Raw genomic sequence first — 22,238 nt, forward strand, 5'->3', positions numbered from 1 at the left:
CAGACTGATTAGTCAGTACTTAGTTGAATTGAATTTGTCTGGTGTTTGTGAACAGGATATACCTGGGCAATTTTCCACATATTGTAGTGATACTGTAACATTTTGGTTGGAAGTGCAGCTAACTCTGGTGTCCAGATCTTTGTCTTATAGCCGGGATCCAGTGCTTTCTGTATTTCTTGATATTGCATGGAATGAATCAAATTGGCTGAAGGCTGGCTTCTGTGATGGTGGGATCTTGGAAGCTAACACCAGTCACCACTTTTGATTAAATGTGATTGAAACTGCCTTGAATTTAGCACACCAATGCTAGACCATTGAGGACAGGGATGTTCTTGGAGCCCTTTCCTTCTGGTAGATGTTTAATTGTTTAATACATTCATGACCAGGTGATCTATTCTGTTGGTTGTGAAGACATTTGCTTCTATCTGATGGATGCTGTTGATGTAGATCTGTGTTGCAGCTTCACCAGGTTGGTATTTCATTTTTAGGTATGCCTGGTGTTGCTCTCAGCACTCTTTTCTGCATTTCTGACTGAACCAGAGTTGAACCTCTGATTTGACAGTGAGGGAGACATGAAGCCATGAGATTTCAAATTCTAATAACGTACTTCTCTGTTATTGCAGATGGTCTATTGTGCATCATGGATTCTCAGTTTTGGGCTGCAAGATCTGTCCTGAGCTTATCCTATTAGCCACACAACACAATGGAGGGTGTCCTTGGTGTAAAGATGGGGCTTCATCCACAAGAACTGTGCAGCAGTGGCCACTTCTACCAATGATGCTATGGACAGATGCATCTGTCACAGATAGACTGGTGATAAAGAGATCAGGTAGCTTTATGCCTTATGCTGGGTCTCTCAGCATGAGACATAGACCCAATATGGCCACCTTGTCCTTCAAGGCTCATCCAGTTCAATCAGTGGTTGTGTTACCAAGCCACCAAGCCTTGTGGTGTTGTACATTCAAGTCTCTCACCCACATTCATTCCAAATGTTGTTTAACATGGAGAAGGAATGAGTCGTTGGCCAAGGGACGGTGGTAGGTAGTAATGAGGAGGAAGTTTCCTTGTCTGTGTTTGGCCTGATGGAGACTTTATGGAGTCTGGCATCATTGTTGAGGACCCCCAGGGATAATCCCTCTGGTCTACATATTTTTGCCTCCTATACATCTCCTGAGCCAGTTTTTTGTTGATCATGGTTGAATATATCGAGCATCACAGCTCCAGAATGGATCATGGAACACCAGAGGCACGGAAGAAATGGTGCTTTGAAATCTTACAATCTGGAAGAGGAGTAGAAAATGTGCTGTGATATGAGCTTATGACCTATGGGCCCATGTGCTTGTTGGGTTTTCTTTTGATGGTAATCATTGACTTAAGCCTAACACTTGCTCTGCAGGAAACATGGCAGCACAACTCAACTCACAATTTCTACTATCCTGGATGGGTGCAGCTGTAGCCAAGCTCAAGAAGCTCGACATCATCCAGAAACAAAGCAGACTGTTTGATCAGCAGCCCATCTAAACATCTAAACACTCTAACCCTAACCCACCCATTAATGGCACACATTGGATTTAGTGTTCCCTACCTGTGTGATGAACTGCAGTTGTTCATTTTAGTTTCTTCAGCAACATATCCTAAGCCCATGTTCCCTAATGCCTCAAAGGACAAAGGCAACTGATTAACATAAACATGACGTCCCATACCATTCCAACTTGGATATACATCATCTCATCATTGGCCCAGATTCTAGAGGATGTAACAGAACTGCAGGAGCACATTCACCACAAGGTAGAACATAGAACAGTACCCACCCGGGACATTCTCTCTTCTCTCCTCTTCCATCAGGTAGAAGATACGGGTGCCTGAGGGCACGTACCACCAGACTTAAGGACAGCTTCTACCCCACTGTGATAAGACTATTGAACGGTTCCCTTATACAATGAGATGGACCATGACCTCACGATCTACCTTGTTGTGACCTTGCACCTTATTGCATTGCACTTTCTCTGTAGCTGTGACACTTTACTTTGTACTGTTACTGTTTTTACCTGTACTACATCAATGCACTCTGTACTAACTCAATGTAACTTCACTGTGTAATGAATTGACCTGTACGATTGGTTTGTAAGACAGGCTTTTCACTGTACCTCGGTACAAGTGACAATAATAAACCAATACCAATACCAATAAGAACAGGCCCTTCGGCCCATGATGTTGTGCCAAACTAATTAAACTAGTAATTAAATGCCGAACTAAATAATCCCTTCTGCCTACACAATGTCCATATCCCTCCATTCTCTGCATATTCATATACCTACCTAAGAGCCTCTTAAATGCCTCTATCATATTTCCCTCCACTACCACCCCTGGCAGCACACTCCAGGCACCCACCACTTTCTGTGTAAAACACTTGCCCCGCACATCTCCTTTGAATTTATCCCCCTCACCTCTAGTATTATACATTTCGACCCTAGGAAAAGGATACTGGCTGTCTATTCTATCTATGCCTCTCATAATCTTATAAACTTCTTGTAACTAAAGGTGTGAAACAATTCAAGAAGTTTCACCATCAACTTCAAGGGCAACCATGGATGGGCAAGAAGTACTTTAGCAGTGATACTTACACCTCATAAACAACCTAAGAAAAAGCAACACATTCATCAGAAAAGAGTTCAGAAATCCAATATATATAGACACAGATGCTTACTCCAACCCGCAAGCCTCAACTTTGTATCGTGTGTCTGGAGGTGACCCTGCTCCTGGTTTCCATGTCACAATATATCTAAAGTTTTCCGAAAGCAAAATGACATCCTGTGGTGCCTCCAGCTGACCTAAAACTAAAGAGTAAGTGTGCATTTAGGTTATTGATTCAAAAAGAATAATACATATTCCCACTACATTCAAACTTAAAAGATCTCTTTACCACAAAGCATAAACAAAAAACTGCTGGAGGAACTCAGTGAGTCAGGCAGCATCTGTGGAGGCAAAGGGATAGCGAAGTTTCAGGTCAAGACCCTACATCAGCAAGTATAAAGGGGAGATAGCAAGTATAAAGAGGTGACGGGGAGGGGTTAGCCAGGAGCTGGTGGTGCAGGATAGGTGGATCCAGGCAAGAAGGGCTTGATGGGCAGATAAAGCCAGGTGGGGTGGGGGGGAGGGGTGGGGGAAGGGGTGGACATAGTGACAGAGACTGGAGGTGATAGACGGAGACAACAAAAGGCTGCAGATTATGGAATCTGATAAGAAAGAAAGGTGGTGAGTGGAACCAGACAAGGGAATTAAGGTGGGAAGATAGGAACAGTAGGGAAAGGGGATAGGGAACCCAGTGGGTTGAGTGTGTGGATGATAGGCAGATGGAACCAGGTAGGGAAGGGGGAAGAAACAGTAACAAGGGGTTTTGGGGTGGGGGAGAGTGAGGGTGTGTGAGAGGACTTGGGTGGAACAGTGAGAAAGGACAGAGGGGCGCGGGTTACCTGAATTGGAAAATTGGAAATTCGTCTAGTCCATGCCAACCTGGTTTTCTGCCTAGTCCCATCTACCTGCACCCGGGTGCAGGTAGATGGGACTAGGCAGAAAACCAGGCTGGCATGGACTAGGTGGGCCAAAAGGTCTGGTTCTGTGCTGTAGTGTAATGCTCTATGGCTTTAATTCAATGATCATACCATTGGTTTGTAGACTACTCAGGCGGAGTATGAGGTGCTATGCGTTCCTCTAGTTTGCATTTGGCCTCACCCTGGCAGTGGAGGAGGCCAAGGACAGACAGGTCAGTGTAGGAATGGGGAGGGGAGATAAAATAGCTTGCAAACAAGAGCTCAGGATGGCAATTATGGACAGAGTGCAGGTGCCTGTGTCCATTGTGTCTCCGTCTTTTCACCACACTTTAAATACTGAGCCAGCTTTCAAATGATCAAAGATGAATATCTCAAACTGATCATCCTAGGTCTGGAATGGAACATAGAAAATCAGAGGCATAGGAGAAAAAGCAAGTTCAATGCTTTGAAAATTTATAAACAATAAGGTGCCTTTAATTCTGAATTAATTATGAGAAGATTGAATAGCAGGAGTTCTCTTTAGGTTGAATTGTTAAAATAATATGAACAATTCAAACTTACCATATAAAAGGAGATGCAAGAATATCAGTACCCAAAGCACTGATTTAGTCATACTGTTAATGTCCCACAAAGCTGACTGTTCTTCATTGACATCTCAAAGCCTGCAGAATGAATGAGTGGAGTAACTGTAGGGGTTTGCCTTTGAAGCTTTGCTGTACAAAACTATTTTACAAAACTACAAGAGATGGAAGACTAGGAAATGGCCTTTTCAGAGCAACAATTTGGACCTATTCCACGGGACCCTTATCAGTACTGCCCTGGGCTACTCATGTTATGCTGTTCAAGCATACAAGGTGTTTGAAACATGCAAATAAATTTGCATGTGAAAATTATGTAAACTGGTGCATGTTGTATACATTTGTGGAGTTCAGTTTTACTTGTATTTTTTTTAAGTATGGTAATTGCTAAGGATTCAAGGGTTATAGAATTATGTGGATATAGCAGGTATTAATTCAAACAAGAACCAATCTTCAGTTAAACCTGTTCTAATGTAAATTTCAAGCAGTATCAGTTTTGAAATTTTAAGAATAGCTTTGTAAACAAATAGTACTGGCTGCAGAGCACTGGCCCACAGCAGGAGACTGGCTGCTCAGAAGATACGGTTTTTAAACTGACGTGATCATTAGATGATCTTGTATGCATCAGCCAAATGTATGACAATAGGATATATTAATTAGCCTACACCAAACCAGCAATCAGACACTTTCAGTTATTTTGCATCATTGTGAAACATGGTCATTTTCATATTTGCTTTGCCTATCAATAATTGGGATGTTTGTGCATCCAGGGAGTTAGCACTCACAACACTAATCTTGGGTCAGGGTTCTCTGTCCTCAGAAGCTTTTAGAACATCCATGTAAATTATTTTATCCTAGCAAAAGTGATTGAACATTCAGAGGTGTCTTGTCAGTTCCAGTGTGCTCCCATTGTAAATATGTAATACAATGGAATCACTTGTCAGACACAAAATATTGAAGTAAACTATGCCACTGTAGGTACTAAAAGTGTATTGAATCACCTGCTGTTATCTTTGTTCCAAAGAGTATAAAAACTTGATGTACTTTGAGCTTATGGAGGCTCGACTGAAAGAATCTCCAAGGGAATGCCTGCTTGTCGTAATAAATAAAGACCTTTATGTTTACCAGCTTCGGTGTCTCCAGTGACTCAGTCCATAATCGCAACAATAATATTGCACAGTGGTTGCAATGATTTGAGAACTATCCAATTCTGACCTCTTGCACATCACTGATTTCCTTCCCTCTGCTTAAAATGCCTCGATCCTTAAGTCCTAAAATTCCCTCCAAACCACTTAATCTGCTTAAAAGCTGCATTTGTCAATCATCCATTTACAATGTCTCTGGCTTCAGCCTGGTGTCTTCTCTTTGTTTGTAACACTCCAGTGACGTGTATCTTAATATGTTAAAGGCTCTGTCTAAATACCTGTTGTTGATTTACATAAATCATACTCATGAAATCAATCCTTTTTTTGAGCTCAGCTATTGCACAACACTTTGTATTCATACAGCACAAATTACATAGCATGGTAGAATATCCCAGAAGCATTATCCAACAAAATTTGACACTGAACCAAGCAAAGGTTTTGATAGATATGAAGATAAGGTGTGTTTGTGGAGTTAGGTCCCAGATATCACCAAATGGTGGATTAGGCTCAATTGTTCTATGCATAAGCAGTTGGACATCATTGGAAGAGTGTGGTGAGTTAAGAGGTATACAAGAGGTTCGTAGTGTAGACGTGAAGCCATTGATTATCTTAACTTTTCATAGTATTCCTGTATTGAAAGCTTCTCGGCAGGGAGTAGTGAGAGAGTGGGACAAGGTGAATATTTGTCCTGGGCTATGTGGTGGACAAACATATCTTAAATTAGAGGCAGTTTAACAGATCAGATACTCAACAGCTAAGTCTTACATAGTCTGTAGGGATGTCCACATGGTGATGTAAGTATCACGTCATAGCGATGAAAGCTGAAGTGAAACTTGGTCAACCCCAATAATCAATGTGCCAAAATTGCTTCTGGATAACTTTTCACTCTCTGACAAAATTAAAAACTTAAGATCTGCCACCCACTAATTAAAGCTTTGAAGCCATTGGTTAAATTAATCACCACACAAATCTTAATTTATTTTTTTACTCTTGAACATCTATTGTTAAACACTGCACTAGTGCATCTGAGCATGTACACTGAAAATAGCACATACAGATGTAAAGTGCTTCTGGGAATGATGGTGTTCCCTGGTTTGAAAACTTCATTTACAATGATTAGAGTGGCAAAGTCTGGAAATAAAATAGAGAATGATGATGAAGTTTATTTTATACATCACAGTAAGATTGTCACAATTAAAATGTTCACACAATGGTGGATCGTAGGAGCCACTGAATTAGTTATGCTGTGTTGCAACATTTGCATTTATTCTCATTTTGAAAGCTATGTTTAGTTTGTTTGCAAAGTCATAATTGAAGTAAATATGTTATCAGAAAAAAAATTGAGCTGACCCATAAAATCTACATTTGCATGTCAGTATTTTTGGTGACAGAGAATTTTGCTCCTATTGGCATCGTGCAAACCACAACTTTCTGAACAGTATCTGGACAATTCCCACATCCAGTCATTTTTATTCCCAGCACTAGTAAATAAACCTTTCTGGTGGGGCCTAAAATGCTCCCTTGACCATATTATAGATATCTGAGATGTTTTAGGATTCAAGTAAAAACAAAGCTCTAGACTGTAATCATCTGGAAAGATATGTAAGATCCTACAAGCAATGTAATGTACACATTAGTACTTTATGGTTAGGCCAGAGATGGAGTACTATCTGTAGTTCTGGTCACCACACTATTGGAAGAGATTGCACTGGAGTGGGTGTAGAGAAGATTAAGAGGAGATTAACCAGGATATTTCCTGATCGGAGCCAAGGAGGCTGAGGTGGGACCTGACTGAGGTAGGTGAAATTATGAGAGGCTCTGATAGTGAGAACCCCTTCTCCAGATCAGAGGTGTCTGAAACCAGAGGGCTTAGGTTTAAGGTAAGGGATAGGAGGTCTAGTGGCATTTGAGGAAGAATTTTTTCATCCATAGGATAACTGGGAACTGAAATATACTGGCTGACTAGGTGGTGGAAATAGGAACTCTCACAACATTTCAAAAGCACCTTGGCAAACACAAAGATCATCAAGGTATAGAAGGCTATCGATCAAGAGCTGGTAAACAGGAAGGCCCATGTCTCTGCTGTTTGACTCAATGACAGAATAATAGTGAGTTACTTGGTCACTAAAATGTATTCCACAAGGACTGCATCTGCTATTTTAAAAGAGGCGTTCACCTGAATGTGTTCATGCTTTAACTTTGTATTGATGTACTGAAATCTATACTCATACTTTATTTCATATTTTCTATATCTAGAGCTTAAGCAGAATAAATTGCTTTTCACTTGAAAAGCAGACTTATAAAATGCTCCAAAATGCTACAAAGAGTGCCAAATAAGTGCCAAAAATTAATGGATTTATGCTGTGAAATTCTCCACTAAAAGACAAATCTGATACATTCATCACCATTTCTAAATAAAACCACAGTTGTCTACTTTGCCATCTCGTTTTTTTCCCTTGCAATAGAAGTGATGTTATCGATATTTGGTTATGAGAGGAAGTTGTTTTGCTTTGACCCTGCTGATAAATCTACATTCTCTTATACTTTCAATCTACCTTCTTCATAAATAGTTAGTTTTACTTAGGCTATTTTGATATCAGTATTTTAGGGTTGTGACATTTTTTAGGCCATGAGTAAACAATTGATAATCATTTGCATTTATGTGATAAGGAGGAGGATCTTTATTTACTTGATCACTGTTTCTATTTTTTTCTCTCTTCTGATACTTCCTCATTTACACTATGTTGCAATGTGTCCTTTCTCTGGGGTTGAAACTCCTCAGATTATTAACTCTGATGAAAAAATTTGTGGATATAAAGTAATATCTTCTGCAAAAATGAAAGGACATTTTAGGGTTAACCAAGTTATAATGGTCATTTGTTACTCTCCCCTTTCCAATATTTCTTTCTTTTTCACTTGTGTTTTTTTTACTCTCTCTTTGATGCACTTTCCCTGGTCCTGTCACTGATAATTGTTCCAATCAATGATACCTCCTGGTATTCAGCCAAAAGAGGTTGCTTCTAAGCTGGCTGTCTATCGAAAAACTAGCAATATCAAGCTAATGTCTAGCATTAATGGCTCTATGGAGCCAATTTGCTTTTTGAGAAAAGTAATTCAAATGGATTGTGAAGTTGTTAATTAAGAAACCTTTATTACTATCATTCAATCAACACCACCAGCATTTCTATCAGAGTCTTTCTTGTTCCCCACCCTATCACAGACATTCCCTTTGCTATCTTCATACACCCCCTTCTCTGCAAAATAACACATGTTTGTTCTCTAAGTTTGCCTCGTTCTGATGAAAGGTCATCAGTGTGAACTCTGTGTCTGTCTCCGGAGATGCTGCCTGGTCTGCTGAGTATTTCCAGCATTTTATGTTTTTATTTTAGATATCCAGTATCTGTAGTTTTTTTTCTTTTCCATCATTGATGGGAATCACCTCAGCATTTTTATAACTATTTTTACTGTTTTAAAACAAGAAACATCTGCATTCTAATTATCAGCTCTTATCAAGGCACTAGTGAAATTGAGACTGCTATGATCACATTTTTATTCTGTGGAGTACAATTTAGAAGTTGAAGAAACACTGTGATTTGCACAACATTATCTATAGCATCGTACATACTTTTCCAGATCGGTAAAGTCTACATCTTTTTTCTTACTTGCATCCTAAAGCATCTCAAAAGTCTATAATGTGTAGAGATGACAGAGAGTGAAATATTTCAATGATAAGAGCATACTCCAATGACTGTGCACTGCCTTGGCAAAGAGTTTGTTGCAGGTGCTATTAAATGGAGTATTTTTGTCTTTATAACACCATAGGAAAGCAATCAACAAGAAATTACTCAGAAACTTGAGCCTATGCTTCCCAGTAAAGTAAGTACAACTTTCTCTCTTTACAGCATCATGCACTTCAATGTGGAAATTAAAGAACTGCCACCTATTAGATGAAATGCTACTGCACACTTCAGAGAACTGACAACAGGTGACAGTGTTGTCCAAAAGCATGAATGTACTGTCCCAAAAAATAGGGGATTAGGAAAAAGAGCGGCCGTATCATTTGGGAAATGATTACCTTGTGCTGGTTTGAAGTAAGAAAAATTGTCTTTGGTTCCATATGTTGGCACAAGTCTAAAACATTACCTATTTTGTTGCATTGTTGCAGAAATATTGCACAAACATTGAAAGATTTTATATTATATTTAAAATCTTGGAGAGCAGTATACTTCTGTTAATTCATTTATTTAATAATGTCGTTGGTAGCATTTTGGTAAATGGGATTAGTACAGATGAGTTGGCATTGACATGGAGAGGGGGACGGGTCAAAAGGCGTGGTTCTGTGCTGTATGACTCCGTAACTCTACGAAATATTTACAATTTTGAATTAAAGCTTTAAACAACACTTACCAAGCTCTTTTCTTGTAGCCGGCATCCAAATTTGCAGGGTATCCTAGACGTCTCCCCCTTGATTCCCGCGAGCCGTTGGGCATGGCGGTGGTTTAAAAATCTGAAGGATTGTTTTGTCCCGATTTATTATATTTGTTAATTCTATAGTTTTGATTCCTAAACAAATTCAGAACGGGGCATCATTCCTATGTGGGGATAGCTAATCACATTTAAAAGGACATGAGAAGGTAGATACTGAAAATTATTGCATATGTTTAAAAAAAGGTATTCAACTTACTTTTACCTGGTGTTCTTTCATCATGTCACAGCAATAAAGTAGCAGCGAACAAGGAACAATTACCCAAATTGCTTTTCACATTAACTTTGTTGTTTTTGTTATATTTTAGTTCCTTTAACAACGCGTAACGCCGAACCTCTCTTGAAGGTGTCAGATTTCCCAGTGTAAGACTGGAGTAAAGCCATTACACGTGCCCCTCCCCTCACCTCCCAAGTTGTATCTCACCTTTTCAGCGTTACTTTCTGGCAAACGGGGGTCGATCGCTCTCTTCGGCCGACGCGGTTTCGACGTCGGTGTTAATATCTCGCCGCTGTACATTTCCGTGAAGCGATCCGCCTTTATGAATGTTGCTAATGTTGCTGTGCCATTTCCTGGATACCAATTACAAGTCTCATCTCTGCTCCAAAATACCCGGAGGCGGCACCTTAATGGAACAGAAATGACTAGTTAATGACCCCTTCCTAGTTACTTAAATCTTAATGCTCTAAATCACCCATGTGTTTTTTTATGTTAATTTCTGAAGCTAAATTTATCTCGCACTTGTCGTGGGTGATCACAAGCACCATTGAACAACGACAAAAACAAGTTCAACTACTTTACCCGCTTATTTTGAAAACAAAGTGTATGTTTTGGAGCTTTATATTCGGTTCAGGCCGATGGCGCACCAGTGATGGATTCTCATGTTTCCATAGATTTCGACAGATGTATGCCGGAGATCATGCTGACTGGTTTTGTCACACCCTGGTACTGAGCCTCAGGATCATAAGAGGCTGCAGAGGGTTATAGACTCAGCCAGCTCCATCATGGGCACAACCCTCACCACCATCAAGGACATCTTCAAGAGGCGGTGCCTCAAGAAGGTGGCATCCATCATTAAGGATCCACATCATCTGGGCCATGCCCTCTTCTCGTTACTACCATCAGGAAGGAGGTACAGCAGCCTGAAGACTCACACTCAACAATTCAAGAACAGCTTCTTCCCCTCTGCCATCAGATTTCTGAACAATTCATAAACCCATGTACATGACCTCATTATTCCTTTTTTTTGCACTATTTAGTTATTTTTGTAATTTATATATTTGTATGTCTTTTCACTGCTGCCGCAAAACAACAAATTTCATGTCATATGTCAGTGATAATAAATCTGATTCTGATGTGCTGCAATGCCCAAATGACCAAGTGGGTTCATTGCAGATGAGCAACACAGAACATCACTCTCAAGACAATCCAAATCACCTTTTAATAATAATTACCAGTGCTATGGTAAAATATGGGATTTTTTCCATCTGTGGTTCTCTTGCATTAGAAGGTTGTAGATTCAATCCTTACTCCACAATCTGTGTATAAAACCTGGTTAGATTCAGTATAGTTTTCAAGGGGAGTGCGGTATGCTGATTACCAATTTTGGGATAAAATGTATTGGGGGGGTTAAATCAACCATCACAGAATTATAGAAAGGACAGCACGTTCAGGCTTAACCGACATCTGGAGTTACAGGGGTGGTTAATGGTCTCGTGAGCACTTTAATGGAGATTTTTTTTTATTCCAAAATAAACTATTTGTGGCGACTCACCGTTTAGTCGGACAAACCGGCTCGGCAGCCGGGTCGCGTGGCGTCGGAGCGATGAGGCCCAAGATGGTGGCGGGCCTCGTCTTTCCGAGCAACGGGGAGAACCTGCGCGCGGGAAAGTCTTGATGACGTAGTACTTACGTCATTGCCGGTTTTTTTTGGGCGGGAACAGTTTCCCTTAAAGGGCCCGCGCAAGGCGGGAAAATAAACCAGTTCTTGTTTGGCAATCCTCCGACTAGCGTCTTGTTTTATTCCGCGGTAGCAACCGCTACATATTCATCATAAAAAACAAACTGTATACAACAATAAAGCAGTGTCAACCTTTACGTTCGTGTATGGATCAATCATTAGTGTTACCTTTTTATATAAAAAACACAGCACCAATGCCACACATGTGGCTCCCTGGGGGCTACCCAATCCCGTACTTACAATATTTAAGGGGCTTTCTCGCCTGACCCTGCCCCTCCCTCTCCAGTGGCAGAAGAACCCTAAACTGTAGTCCTTTCCCACCGAGCCCTTGAGTTGGCTGCACCCAGCTTCAGTGCGTCCCTCAGCATGTACTCCTGCAGCCTGGAATCTGCCAGTCGGCAGCATTCCCCTACGGACATCTCACAGTACTGGGAGACCAACAAGTTTTGGGCAGACCAAAGGGCGTCTTTCACCGAGTTGATGACCTTCCAGCAGCAGCTGATGTCTGTCTCTGTGTGTCCTCGGGAACAGCCCGTAGATCAGAGAATCCTCTGTTACACAGCTGCTGGGGATGAACCGTGACAAAGACCCTTGCATCTTTCTCCACACCCTCCTCGCAAGCCCACAACCCGCAAAGAGGTGGGCGACTGTCTTGTCCCCAGCGGGAGCAGCGTGCGCTTGGAGAGATGTTCCGACCATGCAGGAAGTATCTGACTGGGAGGGCCCCTCTCACCGCCAGCCAAGCGAGGTCTTGGTGCTCTGTCGGTGAGTTCTGGCTATGAGGCATTCTGCCAGATGGTCTGGACTGTCTGCTCAGGGAACCACAGCATCCATCAAGTCCTTCTCCTGCAGTGTCTGCAGGATGTTCCATGCTGACCACTGCCTGATGGACTTGTGGTCAAAGGTGTTGTTCTGGAAGAACTTTTCCGTGAAGGACAGGTAATGCGGCAACGTCCAGCTGACTGGGGCGTTGCGCGGCAATGGGTCAGGACCATCCTTTGCAACAGCAGGGACAGGTAGAACCTCGGTATGTGGTGACACTTGGTGCCCACGTACTTTGGTTCCACACACAGCCTGATGCAGCCACAGACAAAGGTGGTCATCAGGATGAGAGCGACATTGGGGACACTTTTGCCCTCATTGTCCAGAAACTTGTGCATGGTGACCTGTCGGCCATGAGCACTTTAAGGGAGAATGAGTCAGGATAGTGGATTCAACTGTAGAAGTTGTTTGAGCCGAACTTATAACAGGATTTTGAATCAGGAAATGTTTGAGCTACCTCAAGAGTGATATGGCAAATAAAAGTCAAGAAGTGTAAATTGGGTACAACAAAAGATCTGGACAGTCTTGCATATTTATCTTCATCTAATCTCAGTTGTTTGCCTGTAATGATCCTTTCTGGAGAAAGCCAGTACTAAACACCTTTCCAAGAATAACGTAAATACACTCGGGTTCAAAAACTAGAAACAGTAAAAAAACAATACCACCAGATTGCAGTGCAAATCAGATTAATACTATCTAGAGGAATGTGTTGAAACTGAAGAAGGTATGGATTTAAGGTCTGTCATAATGAACTATCACCAAGGGACATAAATCATGCTGCAGGCATGGCGATATGGTTTGAAAGTCTTCAAATTACTGAAATGTTTTGCCTTGGAAATATTCCAACCATTCAAGTTCTACTACTTTACACTCATGGTCTGTTAACAGAGTGTATGCTTGGGAGCTTTGTAATCAATTTACATATGATGATGTTGCAGTGGTGGCTTCTATTTGGCACAATGCAATGTAGTGGGATAGTTGCAGATATAATGAAGGCAGTCATACCTGTCATACCATCCCATCCCATCAGTGTCCCAATCAGTCTCTTTAGTGAACCAATGTAACATTGACTGTCCATTTCCCTCCACAGATAGTGTCTAACCCACCAAGTTCCTCCTGTGTTTTGTTTGAGGATGACTTACTTCCACTTGGCTTTGAGATTTCTGAGGTGACAGATGAGACCAGTGTGGGAACCAGAGCCTCTTTCCATAGTTGGGGCAGAAGATGCCTGGCAGGATGTGTGGTTGGGTACTTTATGAGGTGGTGCTCTCCTTCTGCTATTTATGCACAGCTTCTGCATGCACCTGGTGTATGGACATTAGGTTTTCAAATCAGTTTCGAGTGCTCCCTCTCCAATTTGAGCAGTCATAGGAGTGCTGCATTTTTACCCAAGGAGGCTTTGAGCACATCCTTGAATCTTCTCCTTTGTCCTCATGAAATGCCCTGGGAAAACCACGTATGGAATAGTGTGTTAAGGTGTGGCCTTCGTACCTGTGACAGTTGGAATGCAACAAAGTTTCATCAGAAATATTCTGGGGATGATGGGTTTCATACAAGAAGAGATTAAACAGACTGACCTGTACTCTCTAGTGTTTAGAAGAATGAGATCTCATTTGAACATACATTATTCTTACAGGGCTTGACTGAATAGATGCAAGGACACTGTGGTGCAACAGTTAGCATTGCTGTTTCACAGTCCAGAGACCTGGATTCAATCCTGCCCTGGGGTGCAGTCTGTGTGGAATTTGTACATTTTCCCTGTGACTGCGTGGGTTTCCCTTAACTGCTCCAATTTCCTCTCACATCCCATGTGCTGATTAGTAAGTTAACTGGCCACTATAAATTGTCCCTAGTGCAAGTGGGTGCAGGAGAATCAGGTCCAGGTACATCTGTGGGAAGACAAACACAGTTAACAGTTCAGGTCAAAGAATCTTCTTCCGGACTGGGAAGGAGAGAAAAGAAGCACGGTAAGCTGCAGGGAAGGTGGGAGAGGGGGGATGTCTTGATAGGATATATGTAATCAACGTGACCATGGAGATAAGCTGTAAACAAGGTTATCTGGTCAATAAGTGAATAGGAGCAGTTAGAGAGCAAGGACATAGACACAAGAACGTAGACAAAAGAATGCAGGAGTTGCAAAAATGCAGAGCAGGAAGACATGCCCAGCAGGTCAGGTTGGGTATATCCTCCACTCCCAGAGAAAACAAAAATAAAAAAGGATTAAAAAAGCTGAGATGTTGGTTCAACATTTTCTGATTTTATTTTAGATTTCCAGCATCTGCAGTTTTTGAACTCCCCTCTTCAAATCAACTGTTTTGAGTAACTGACGATTAATCAAACCAAGAAATCAGAAACATCTATGTCACACTGCACTTAGAGTAATTTTATTGCCTAAAACTGGTTTTCAAATACACAAATTTACATTTCAAATAAAAAAAACACACATCTAGGAAGAAAGTTCTAGTGCAGTACCACCACAAAGCTATAATAATATATTCTCAGTCTGAACAAGGTCCAATTGAAAATGTGACAATGTTCTCAATTTTGTTAACTAAAAGAGACAGCATCTTTCACTAATTTTACAGCTATTATTGAGTGATAATGAAAACCGACAATATGAGAAACAGTTTTGCTGAAAGGTTACATGAGGAAAAATGATCCATACAAGATTGGTCAAACTTGCTGCAAGTGAATTTTTAAAAGTAATAAATCAACTGAAAATAATCTGCTAAACGTCAAGCTATAAAAAGTGTTAATTAAAGCCCACAGTTCATAATTCTAGAGGTATGTAGTGTTTCTCAGAAGAAAACTTACATTAAAGCTTTGATTACACTAGATTAGCTTTAACTACAACTCATAGGATGAATGATCATACACAATTTGGTATCATGAACACAACTTTTTTATATAGTGTACAGATTTATCTGTTAATGTTAAAAGGTACTAATAATGGAGTGATGTAAAACTACAAGCAACAGAGCTCTTTCAAAATTATATTTCCCACTTGCATTGCTATTGAATTGATAAAATGTGATTATTTCACAAAGAAGAAAATATTGTAATTTGATTTCATGTCTCTTATCGAGTAGCACTATATATGAATGTTGTTTAAGCAGGAACAGATTAATTTGAAATATATTCAGGGTGCTCCCGGATTTTGCCATCCACCAAAGGCACCCTCTAAATGTCGAGCCACTCCTAGACAAAGGTGGTCATGATGGTGATTGGCTACAAGCTGAATTCCAAGTGGCAGCCCATCTTTGCTCATCCCGAGGGGACACTGAGTCACCGGCAGTCCAAGCACATTAAAAATAGCTAAAACAGGAAGTTACATACATGATAAATGATTACAAAGCTTTTAAACGAAGCTTACACTGGTCATTACTTGTAAAACATTTGAAAAGTAGGATTGTTATTTGGGGTGAAAAATCTCTGGACTATTCTACCAAACTAAATAATCAATGCAAAAACTTAAGGTAGTAAAATATAACTAAACTTTACTTTAAACTTTTACTTATACAGCACAGTAACAGGCCCTTTTGGCCCAACAAACCTGCGCCACCCAATTACACCCATGTTAACCTCCTAACCCGTATGCCTTTGGAATATGGGAGGAAACCACAGCACCCGGAGGAAACCCATGCAGTCATGGGGAGAACGTACAAACTCCTTATAGACAGCGGTGGCAATTGAACCCCGATCGCTGGCACTGTAATAGCGTTATGTTAACTGCTACGCTACTAGATGCCATTTTGATGAAAGTAACATATTACATCAAGTGCCTTGATGTTGCCAATTAGCTCTTTATTATTCCTGACACTTAAATTCCTAAACTTAAGAATGTAATTTTTACCACAGTTAATGTAGCACTATCAGATTTCATAATTCTATTTCCTAATAATTTTAATATTATTTACATTGCAGTTAAGGTCTGTTTTTCCATAATTCAAGTTACTATCCACTCTCTTCCCACATAGTTAGAAAAGATTAACTTAAAAAACTACTTTATTAAACCTCAAGTCAAGGGAACAAATGCAAAATGGCAAACCAAAACACCAGAAAGCACCAAATTGAGTTACAAACACCTAGAATAATCTTTAATCAAGTATCAAAAACAAAATCTCAGGAAGTATCCATGAGGCAGTGAGATAACGTTCGTGAGAGTTGTTAGGGACAAAATTGTATCTTTATGGAAAGGCATGCTGAGCATTTCCCATCCTTAAAGTTAGACCTGCAGAATCAAAGACCAATAACCAGTTTCCCTTAGTATAAAGCTGCATCACCAGTCAGCATCCAATTGTACAGATAAAAAGGTGCGAAATCTGAAGCGTAAGTTCCAAGAAATCAGGTTGAATCAATCCAACCAATTTAAACCATAGATTACTAATTTGGTGGCAATCATTCAAAATCAGTTGTGGTCCCTCCAAAATGATTGAAAATAAGAGAAAGTTATGCAGTACTTTAACTTGAACACAGCAAATCCAAAAAATAAATAATTGTGAAACATGCTTTGCCTCTTTGTGTAAACCCAAAAATAATACTCAAGAAATAATGTCAACTATAAAAATAAACTTGGTCAATATAGGTGATCTACACAAGTCTGAAATGGCTAATTTGCTCAATTAATTTCCTTGGTGTATACTAAAAGCAAGGCATAGAAGGATACAAATCTAATGACAGCAAATGGGAATAGGGTAGATGAGCAAAAATGTTGCAATAGACATGGTGGGCTGAAGGGCCTGTTTCTGTGCTTTACAACTCTATGACTCTATTCTAAGATTTGAAATGAGGTTGTTTGCACTTTTGATCGAGACCAAATACAACACAGGTTCTGAAAGAAATATTAAAAATTACAGCAAAACTGCAATAAGTTTTATACTCTTTGTGTGTCAATTTGTTCTTTGGCAAGAAAAGCTGCAAAATATACTTTCTTCATTATAAAAAATAACATTTTAAATTTATACCATTTTTTTTGAGTTTTTGAATTTAAAAATACTCAATTCTCTACAATTTACCTGTGTATGCAAAGTTGAAAGGCATAAATTTAGGGTGATGGTGTCTGGGTGCAATTTTTGGATGAGATGGGTATAAAAATACACCATAATCTCCGAGTAAACTGCAAAACTCAGCTTCAAGATTCTGGCACATGCTCATCAACTTGGCACTACTCTGCTGATTTATCTTGGCCCACTCCTCCAAAATACTAAGACCTATATGAGGAAACCAAACAAAATCAATTAGGATGCATTCATGTTCCAATATTCATATAACTATGGAAGAATTAACAAGTTTATAAAGGATGTCAATGATACAAAATATATAATAGGACTGTTATACTCAATTGTGTTGATGATCTTGAAAGATCTTAAGGTCATTGATACAGGCTTTCCAATATTGTAAACTAAAATCATCACATTGACTGCAATATTTAGAAAAATAATTTATGGAGTAAGCTATCTGAAATAAGTGACAAACAAATTGCTGAACAGTGCTGCAACATGACATTACTTGGAGGCTGATTACTTCTACATGCAAAAAAAAAGCTAAGGTGATTTGCAATATTTGGCTTCTGAATTTATTTCAAGGCATTTTATCCTCCATACTGTTTCTTTCTTCGCAGGAGGGAGAAACAGTGTGGGGGTTAAAATGTCTCGATAAGATGCTCTTTTCTATTTAGATTTCTGCTATCTCCAGCATTTTATTTTTGTATTATCCTGCACATTCTTAAGCATAGAACCACTGAGTTAAAAGATGAAAAATAAAATTACAAAATTCACAATGTACAGACTATTGCCACTTTAAGAGTTTTCTCCAAGCTCCCTAAACCAGCTACAGTATATTGCTTTGTTTTTAAGTTCTTACATTAGGATACTGAAACAAACTGCAAAACGAATTTTGAAATTGTAAACCTTTAAGGAATGGCTTCTACAACTATCAAGAGTGTAACCAGGTTTATTGTGTACCAATCAATAAAGGTAAAAATACTGATGCAACAAGCAGTAAAGATTACAAATAGCATGTTGGCCTTCAATGCAAGAGGTTTTGAGTACAGAAGCAAAGATATATTGCTACAATTCCAAATTTCATGAGACCACACCAGGAGTATTGTGATATACTGGAAATAAAGGAAGTGCAGGGAAGGTTCCTGGGATGGCAGGACTGTCATCTGTAGAGATATTAGGTCAACTAGGCCTGTATTTATAAAGAATGAGAGGGGATCTCATTGAAATGTACAAAATTTTGACATGGCTAAAGAAACTGGTTGTAGGGAAGATGTTTTCTTATCTAAAATGAGTGGTTAAACTCTCAGAATGTGGGCCAAGACAATTAGGTCTGAGAAAAGGTGAAATTTCTTCACTCAGGGGGTGATGAACCTGTCCACAGAGGGCTATAAAAGCCAACTCACTGACCTCAATATGGCTGTCTATGTGTGGAGCCATGGGTGATGAGCAAGGTTATATGTGAACACTTCTTGCCTGTATTTACCACGAAGAAGCTCATGGAGGCTAAGGAATTCCAGCAAGAGAACAGTGATGTCCTGAAATACACTGATATTATGAAAGAGGTGTTGATAGTGTTGAAGTGCATAAAAGTGGATAAATCCCTAACCAAATGTATCCTAGAACATTGTGGGAAGCAAGGGATGAAATTGTTGGAGCCCTGGCAGAGATTTTTGTACTTTCCTTAATCACGGGTGAGGTACCAGAAGACTGGAATGTGGCTAATGTTACACCTTTATTTAAGAAGGGTTGCAAGAACAAACCCGGGAACTACAGGCTGGTTAGCCTAACATCAGTGGTGGGTAAGTTACTGGAGGGGATTCTGAGAGACAGGATTTACCTGAGTTTGGAAAGGCAAGGACTGATTAGGGATCGTCAGCATGGCTTTATGCATGGGGAATTGTGTCTCACAAATGTCATCGCGTTTTTTTTGAAGAGGTGACTAAGAGGATTGATGACAAAAGGGCAGTAGACATTGTGTCAAAAACCTTGCTAAAGTCCATGAACAAAGTGCCACATGGTAAGCTGGTTCCGGAAGGTGAGAATCTGGGTGAGCTGGCCAACTGAATGCAAAATTCTCTTGATGGAAGCAGACAGAGGGTGGTAATAGAGGGTTGTTTTTCAGATTGGAGGCCTGTGACCAGTGGTGTGCAGCAGGGATCGGTGCCAAGTCCTCTGTTGCTTGTCATCTATGTTAACGATTTGGATGTGTATGTAGTTGACAGTTAGTAAGGTTGTAGATGATACCAAAATTGGTGGTGTGGTGAAGTGAAGAAGGTTGTCTAAGGTTACAGCAGGATCTAGATCAACTGGGAAAGTGGGCAAAGGAGTGGCAGATGGAATTTAACTCAGACAAGTACGAAGTGATGAATTTTAGGAAGTTAAACCAGGACAGGACTTACATAGCAAATGACAGAGCTCTGGGGAGTGTTGTAGAACAGAGAGACCAAGGGGTACATGTACACAATTTCCTGAAAGTGGTGACATTGGTAGGCAATGTGGTGAAGGCAGCATATGGCACATTTAATCTTATCAGATGGGGCTACAGTTGGGATATCATGTTGCAGCTGTTCAAGATGTTGGTGAGACCACATCTGGAGTATCGTCAGCAGTTCTGGTTGCCATACTATATGAAGGATGTTATTAAGCTAGAGAGTACAGAAAAGATTTACAAGGATGTTGACAGAACTGAGTTATAAGGAGAGACTGGATAAGCTGGGACTGGAGCAAAGGAGGCTAAGGGGTGACATTACAGAGATCTGTAAATCATGAGGGGCATAGATGTGGATAATCACAGTCTTTCTCCCAGGGTAGGGGAGTCTAAAACTAGGGGGTGTAGGTTTAAGGAAAGAGGGGAAAAATTTAAAGCAGACCTGAAGGGCAAATTTTTTCACATAGTGGGTTGTGGTATATGGAGTAAGCTGCTAGAGGAAGTGGTAGAGGCAGGTACAATTGTAATGCTTCAAAAATATTTGACAGGTTCATGGATGGGAAAGATTTAGATGGGCCAAATTCAGGCAAATGGGATCAGCTCAGGAAGGCATCTTGGTCGGCATGGACAAGTTGGGCTGAAGGGCCCGTTTCCATGTTGTAGCACTCTATGATGCTATAGTTCAAGAGCTAGAAAGATTCCTACACATAAGAGATCAAGTGATAAGGAGATAGAGCAGGAAAATTATATTGAAATAGAGGATCAGCCAAGATCTTATTGAATGGCAGAGCAGGCTCAAAGGGCAAAAATCACCCATTGCTGTTCCTTTTTTTTGTTGCATGTCTATTCACCCCATTTTTTGCAAATCATACTCAACTTAGAATTTTTATTCAATCTTTCCAACATCCCCCACACTTACTCATTTTGTTCCTATAAAACCTTCTACTCAAATTAATTTTGCCTCATTTCATGACTTGATGTCTGACTGAAAAACTAAGAATCACAGTTGCTGTTGTTTGCCTCAAACTGATGCTTGGTTGAATAAACGTACCAAGGATGTATTCAAAGTGTTAGCTTTAGTGCAATGTTGAGAAAAGTCTGTCATCATTAGTGCCACTAATTTTCTTTCAGTGGTGAGATTACTGAACATAATGTGCTATTTATGTATCCAAGGTTTATCTGCCCAATATTTTATTTTTGTGAATCTTCTTCTAAGTCAATTCCCTTAGGATAAAGGACGACTTGCTTCCACTCTTATTCTGTGGATTCTGAGATGAACGATGACGCCAATGTAGGAACTACAGACTCTGGCACAGATAGGACAGGTGTCTCACAAGAGAGCTGGGCAGTTTGAGGTGATGCACTCTTCAGCCATTTAAGCTGGGTTTCTGTGTGCTCCCGACACATGAACTCAAAGTTCTTGATCCACTCTGAATGCTTGTTCTTCATTTCAGTAGGCATAGGCTTGGGATTCCAGGAGGCAATGAGGATGCTATATTTTTCACAGAGGCTTTGAGAACATCCTTAAATCTTTTCCTCTGTGTGCCTGGCAATATCTTCCAGTCACAGAGCTCAGAAAAGATCATGTGTTTCAAAAGTCTGATATCAGACATGCAAATTAAGTAGCTTGCTTAACGGAGCCAAATGAGTATACTGGAGATGTTGGTCTGAAAGAGGATGTTGATACTTATTCATCTATCATTTCAGTCAATTTGGTGGGTTTTATGGAGACTACATTGGTTGTATCTTTCCAGTGCTGTATTTGCCTGCTGTGGTTACTCCAACTCTCAGAAGAATATAAGCAGGCAGCTATCACTGCTGCTTGGTAGAACGTGAGCTTAAACCTTCAAACTCCTACCTCCTCTGCAAGCAAAGTGCTGGTGGATTTTACTGTTGATATCTGCTTTCACCAAGAAGTAGTTCACGTTTTCCAGGGTTTCATCATAAACCATAAAAAGGCAGTGCTATACAGTCAGAGCACATTGGTAGAGGACCTTTGCCTTAGTGGTTATCAGACTTATCCTCTTGTGTGCTTCAGTCAAGGTGTGGGTGATTGTTTGGAGCTCAGCCACTGAATGTGTGCACACGCAATCACTGTCTGCATAATGCAGTTCAACCGCTAAGGCTTCCCATTTGGCCTATAGATTATCTCCAGTCTAGCAGTACCTTGGAATGAGATGCAACATTGTAGCAAGAAAGATTGAAAAAAGCATCAGGGTAATGATGCAGCCTTGGTTGACACTGGTCTTCATTGAGATTGGTTCTGTT

At 40.2% G+C, this 22,238-nt stretch overlaps 2 protein-coding genes across 8 annotated transcripts in view; both read right to left on the reverse strand.

Annotated features, from left to right (window-relative positions):
* The window catches only part of LOC127573605 (interferon lambda receptor 1-like), a 31,702-nt gene extending 21,381 nt beyond the window's left edge, over positions 1–10,321 (reverse strand). For 3 of the 7 annotated variants that reach the window (XM_052021980.1, XM_052021981.1, XM_052021974.1), the window contains exons 1-3: positions 10,184–10,321; positions 4,113–4,213; positions 2,708–2,837 (exon numbers count right to left, since the gene is read on the reverse strand). In XM_052021980.1, the coding sequence (XP_051877940.1) occupies positions 2,708–2,837; positions 4,113–4,164 (182 nt within the window). In that variant the 5' untranslated portion in view covers positions 4,165–4,213; positions 10,184–10,321. Of the gene's footprint in view, positions 1–2,707; positions 2,838–4,112; positions 4,214–9,681; positions 9,838–9,958; positions 10,095–10,183 lie in introns of those variants that run through there. The other 4 variants (XM_052021978.1, XM_052021977.1, XM_052021976.1 and 1 more) reach the window with 4 other exon arrangements.
* Positions 10,322–14,907: 4,586 nt separating this feature from the next.
* Positions 14,908–22,238, reverse strand: part of LOC127573658 (fatty-acid amide hydrolase 2-like) — a 45,689-nt gene continuing 38,358 nt past the window's right edge. Inside the window, 2 exon segments of the mRNA XM_052022069.1 lie at positions 14,908–15,854; positions 17,555–17,749. Of these exon segments, the coding sequence (XP_051878029.1) occupies positions 15,679–15,854; positions 17,555–17,749 (371 nt within the window). The 3' untranslated portion in view covers positions 14,908–15,678.

The sequence above is a fragment of the Pristis pectinata genome, chromosome 8, assembly GCF_009764475.1.
Source record: "Pristis pectinata isolate sPriPec2 chromosome 8, sPriPec2.1.pri, whole genome shotgun sequence".
Taxonomy (NCBI): domain Eukaryota; kingdom Metazoa; phylum Chordata; class Chondrichthyes; order Rhinopristiformes; family Pristidae; genus Pristis; species Pristis pectinata.